General features: G+C 44.5%; 1 protein-coding gene across 2 annotated transcripts in view; it reads left to right on the plus strand.

The window, feature by feature from the left end:
* Window positions 1-5767, plus strand: part of MATCAP2 (microtubule associated tyrosine carboxypeptidase 2) — a 30449-nt gene extending 24682 nt beyond the window's left edge. For both annotated transcript variants that reach the window (XM_055806052.1, XM_027793642.2), the window contains one exon: window positions 3308-5767. In XM_055806052.1, the coding sequence (XP_055662027.1) occupies window positions 3308-3469 (162 nt within the window). In that variant the 3' untranslated portion in view covers window positions 3470-5767. The remainder of the gene's footprint in view (window positions 1-3307) is intronic.
* The last annotated feature ends 233 nt before the right edge of the window (window positions 5768-6000 follow it).

Consider the following 6000-nt stretch of genomic DNA (forward strand, 5'->3'; position numbering starts at 1 on the left):
AGCATGCATATTTTCATTGCAAATATAATAAAGGTATGAACATAATAGGAAGTGAAAGCAGTCAACTATAATACTGACAACAAATTGCTTCTGTGCTTTAGTGGGTAGTTAACACAGTTGTAAAACCAGAGCACTGCTTTCTCATGTGAATGTATTTAAGACAGAACCGTGCTGAACTTTGTCTTCTGTGCTCATCTGAGTGCTAGAAATAGAACTATAGAATGGTTTGGGTTGGAAGGGACCATAAAGATCATCTAGTTCCAACCCCCTGCCATGGGCAGGGACACCTTCCACTAGACCAGGTTGCTCCAAGCCCCATCCAGCCTGGCCTTGAACACTGCCAGGGATGGGGCACCCACAGCTTCTCTGGGCAACCTGTGCCAGTGCCTCACCACCCTCACAGTAAAGAATTTCTTCCTAGTATCTAATCTAAAAATACCCTCCTTTTGTTTAAAGACATTACCCCTTGTCCGAACTCTATGGTCCCTTGTAAAAAGTCCCTCTCCAGCTTTCCTGTAGGCCCCCTTTAGGTACCAGAAGCTGCTATAAGGCCTCCCCAGAACTTTTATCTTCTCCAGGCTGAACAACCCCAACCCTCAGCCTGTCTTCGCAGGAGAGGTGCTCCAACCCCCTGATCATCTTTGTGGCCCTCCTCTGGACTTGCTCCAGCAGGTCTGTGTCTTTATGTGGTGGCCCCAGAGCTGAACACAGCACTCCAGGTGAGGTCTCACAAGAGCAGAGTAGAAGAGGAGAATCACCTCCCTCAGCCTGCTGGCTATGCTTCTTTGGATGCAGCCCAGGATAGGGTTGGCTTTCTGGGCTGCAAGGGCACATTGTTGGGCCATGTTGAACTTTTCATCCACCAGTACCCCCAAGTCCCTCTCCTCAGGGCTGCTCTCAATCCATTCTCCACCCAGCCTGTATTGATGCTGGGAGTTGCCCTGAACCAGGTGCAGGACCTTGCACTTGGCCTTGTAGAAGTTCACGAGGTTCACATGGGCCCACCTCTCAAGGTCCCTCTGGATGGCATCCCTTCCCTCCAGAATGTCAACTGCACCACTGAGCTTGATCTGACTGGTGGAGGCAGCTGTGCCTTGCTGGTGCTTCTGACATTACTTACAGTGTAGAAGAGAGCAGTGCATGGAAACAGAACACGTGCAAGCTGTTTGGCATACCTAGAAGTAACTAAGGAAAGAGCTTGAAGCCTGAGCAAAGATGCTTTTTAGAAGGAGCAGTTTTAAAATTTTACAGGAAAGAATCAAATATGGGAAGCACTGTAAAACATTCATGTAGGAACTGCATGCAAGTAATAATAAAGAGAAATAGAACGCAGGTATTGGGTGCATTTCGATATGGCGTAACCAGAGTTTTAAAAAGCAAAAGCAGCAATATGTCACCTTCTATTGTGTTTCCCAAGAACATGAACACATTACAAAGAGCCTAAGTTAGCCTGGTTTAGCCTCAGTCTTTTTTACCTAGTACAATGATTTTTAGCTGCATGTGGTAATGAGGACAACCTGTTGCCACAGTAGGATGAGGTTATGTTTTTGATCTCAGAATGTCAGCTTTTGTCATTCTTTAGCAATTGCAGGGACTGAGGAAATACATCCCATTCAAAGCATACCTCAGATCACAGATACTTGTTTCTTGGTTGCAGCTGTAACAGAAACCCCTGAACATAAATACAAGGGGGAAAGGGTCCTTTTGCTTTCCTTTGTTTGGGAGCAAAAGAGGTGGAATTTCAACTTGGGACAGGAGGGAAGGTCAATATTTAATCTCATTTGGTGCTGTGTCTCCAGACTGAGAGGAGATGCTAAGATTTTGTATAGCTCCTCTGTAACTACTTCTAAATACATTAATCAGGCATAATGCCACACCATATTCAAACAGCAGTACCTTAGTGACTTGAGTAAACCTGGGCATGGGTGTGTGTTCATTTTGTTAATCAGGATGCATCTTGTCATGACGGCTAGAAAAGCGCATGTACACAGACGAAGATCCCTTCTTTTTGTGGACTTTGTTCCCATTATCAACAGTGATAATGCACCTATCTCTGACTGCCTTTATGGATCAGGTTTAGCATTACACTGTCCTATCTTTCTTACACATGGGTGGATCATTCATGCTCACTTTAATCTTTTCTGAATAGAAACCATCACCTGCTAAGAGAGCAGGCTGTTTCCAGGGAACCCTGACTGTGCAGCACTCAGCTCCTTAGAAGAAATGTGGGGTAAAAAGGTTGGAAGGAGCAGGCTCAGCTCTCGAGCCACCTGGCACAAACCTGCTGTGAGGAAATAGGATGTACCAGTTAGCAAGCACAGCCAGGCTTGTGGGTTTTGCCAGTACATATGCTTCTTTCTGTAGGGTATCCAGAACATGTAGCTTGTAGACAAAGCAGCTACCACAGAATTTTCATCACACTGGATAGCCCCAAGGAGTCCTGCTTTGTGCAGGGAGCTTACATAGCTATCGCACAGCCAAGTATTCATCCTTTCTGGACCATTATTCACAGCGTCTTGAGCTACTGCAAGCTCAAGACTTTAAGTCCTAGCTTGTAGAATCATAAGGCTAAAGAGAAGAATCTTGGATTTCATTAGAATAAAATGTAATAGGCCCTGTAGTAGCTGGAAAATGTTGGAGAGTTTCATACCTATACCCAGAAGGCTCTGATGCCAAGAGGCAAAACCAATCTCCACCCTGCTATTGAATGGGAAACAAACAAACAAACAAAAAGAAATTGGGATGCTTAAGGGTTGCCCGTGCTGTAGTTAGTTACCAGAAGTGCACTTTAATTTAGCTTTGCATAAGCACATTTGCTAGCGAAAATGAAAACATCAGAGTTAAGTTCAGCTGGCAGCATTCCTTTCCCAAAGCTGGAGCCTGCCTGCTTCCTGTGCCATGCCTGTCCCACACTCCCTTTCTAGTTCCCCAGTCTTTGGCACAGTGTTTCGTCCATTCTCATATCAATCTTCCCACCTCTTTGAGAAAAGACTCTGAGAATCACATGTGCTCCATCCTTTCTCTCTCTTTCCTGCAACTGCTGTAGGTCATTCTCATTCAGCTTCCTACGAGTCTGTTCACTGACTGAATCAAAAGCAGAATCAGGAAGTATGGAGGCATTTGCTAAAATTACATTTTTTTGCATCTTCCACTGAGGCACATGGTTACTCATGTTTTCAAAGGATTCTCACAAGCTTTTAAATCCCCCTGCTCTGATATCTTTTCTCACCTACAAGAGAGGATTTAGAGCCACAGCGGAGAAGTAACAGGACTATAGTGGAAAATTAACGCATCTCCTTCCTTACAGATCTCCTATGAGGATGTGGATCGCTTGAAAGGATTAGCTGTGATTGAGAACATGAGAGTACCGCACTTTTTGCAAGACCATGCCCGGTATATGGAGCACTTGGAAAAGATCATGGAAGTCAATGAACTGACTGATGAGGAGCTCCAGGATCTCATAAATTAACAGTATTAGCCCACCATTCACTTACTCTGTGAGGATGTAGAACTGGACTTTGCAGAGCTTGCAAAATGACTTATGAGGGGTGGGACAGGAGGGAAGGGTGGCCAGAATATGTGGTATTCAGAAAAAGCCCCTTTATGTTCTTTGTGCATTGTGATTGTATACTGATTATTATTTTTAAGGGTTTGTGCATTTCTTAAAATTTGGCTTAGGAATTCCTTTGGAGTGATCTGTCCAATCATCTGCTCTGTTCTGTATGCTAGGTATAGTGCTTGACACTGTCTTTTGTAACATACTGCCTTTTCTCACCCAGGTTTAGAGGTGGAGGAAGAAAGGAGAAAGAGGAGAAATTCCCCCTTAGTTCACTTGTGTTTGCCCTGTCTTTGGTCATAGGTTTCACGGTTCAGAGCAATAGAACTGCTGTAGATTATGCTGCATCACTGTCTGTGTAACTTGTTCCTGTTTGTTCATCATTGCGATGAAAAAAGAAAGTTTAAAAACACAGGGCACAGAAGCAGGTCTTTGTGCCATAGGGTCAGAGCTCTGTAATGTTATAAAATGTTTTGTTGTTGTTTTCTTTTTTACTGGGAGACTTAACATTTAAAAAAAAAAAAAAGTATTGCTGTTTTAATGACTGTCAAAGTTATCTCCCTTTATCCCCTCAAAAAGTTACATTGTTCTACATCTTTATCTGTAAAGTATATATTTCAGGAAGCTGAATTCTGGGAAGGGTCTCCCTCCTTTGAGAACAAGCATAGCATGTCTAGGAAGTACCAACACGGCAGCGTTTTGGAAGAAGGATCGGGCAGAACTGTGATTTCATGACTTATGTGTTTTAAATAAATTCAGGAACACAGGGACATGATTCAGCACAGCAGGCAACACCCACTTCTTCTCTGGGTCACCTGAGCCTACTTTTAAGTCAACTTTTCAAGCAGTACCTCCATGCTACAGCAAGCAAGATCTTGAAGAGCTCATTGAAGAAACAAGATGTGAGTAGGGGGAAAAGACGACTCACAAGTGCCCTATTCCTGCATTCCAGGAGATGTGCTGCACTGCTCTGAAGCGACCTTACCTCTGTTATAACTGCTGGTGCTAGATCCAGAAGCAAGAAGAGAAAGCACCTTACTGCAAGGCATGGCTAGCCGCGTCATAAACAGCTTAGATGGTGTGGGAGGACTTACTACATAAACTGCATATTCTGATTCCAGACTATTATGGAATTACCTAGGCAAATTGAGTTTTGCACCTATAAGTATTCTGACCAAGGGTTTTGTTTTAGTAGAAAACATTTTACCAGGGCTCCTCTAAACTCCTGGGAAGCAGCTATGGTAGGAGAGGCTGGGCAGAAACTAGCGAGAGCCTTGGCCAGGGTAACAAGCCTAGTATTGGGTAAGGGGACTAGAGGGGGCCAAGGTTTCCTCCACACCACATCTGCGTGGACTTGAGCCCTGGTATCCCTCCCTCCCCACTTATCCTGTACTTTAATGAAATGAATGGAATAACCTCCCACCTTATTTTACACCCAGGGCGTTACCAAACATGACGGCAAAGTCTTGAGCACACATTTTCTGATCTATAAGAAAATCTGTGAGGAAAAGCTCTCAGCTGGTTAACAGGTCTGAAGGTTTTTGGATAACCCCATAAAAGCAGCTGCCTTTCAGATAGTACTGCAGGTGCATTTGCAGCAGCTTTCTGGCCGAGTACTTAAAAAAAAAGTGCACAACAAGCATAAATTTACTAAATTTGGTTACATTCAAGGCAGGGACCTGCAGCAGCCTTAATTTTGGATTGCCAGTATTGTTCAGGAGCTGAAAGCGATTCAGCCTCTGTATGCTGAAATAAAAGCCCTTTTTCTCGCCTGCCCCCCTTCAGGCTGGCTAGTTTGAACACTGGTGACTTTGCCTGCCCAGCTTTGGTTTTTGTGTTAGAGCTGCTCCGAGCAGGCACGGTGTTCCAGCAGCCTGACAGGAACCATTTGTAGTCACATACTCGTGTGCTCCAGGTTTTGGTTCCTTTGCCAGAAGCAGCAAGAAAATCACACGTGGCTGAGGGTGAGTCAAAGACTGCAGTCAAAAGCTGGCTTCGGAGGAAGTTGGGCAGAGATCATTTGGGCTACACCACGGAAGAATCTGGCTTACTTTGCTGACCAAGGGGTACGCAAAAGGGCCAGTCCTTTACGAAAGGGACAACTTTGAACTGATCTTTTTCTTACAGTAGAGACCCCTGCCTTCCTCCAGTGACTTCTATGTAAGCAAAGTGCTTTTCCTTGACCCCCAGTAATAAAGTCTTATAATCTAAGTGTACATGCACAATGTGTCCTTGAAACCAGGAGGCTGTGCTCGTCACCCTGCTTTGCCACAAAAGGCCATGCTTACAGCCCTTCATCCAACAGCCAGTTGACTCTTACCATTTTGTAGCCCTACGTACTACTACAGGCCTTTTTACTTTACTTGAAGACCCGCGTCCCATTTTCTTCAAAGCAGTAGGTGCCATTAAACTTCTGTCCTTCGTTGTTCTAGAAACAGATTTGC

Source organism: Falco peregrinus, chromosome 5, assembly GCF_023634155.1.
Source record: "Falco peregrinus isolate bFalPer1 chromosome 5, bFalPer1.pri, whole genome shotgun sequence".
In the NCBI taxonomy this organism is placed as follows: Eukaryota; Metazoa; Chordata; class Aves; order Falconiformes; family Falconidae; genus Falco; species Falco peregrinus.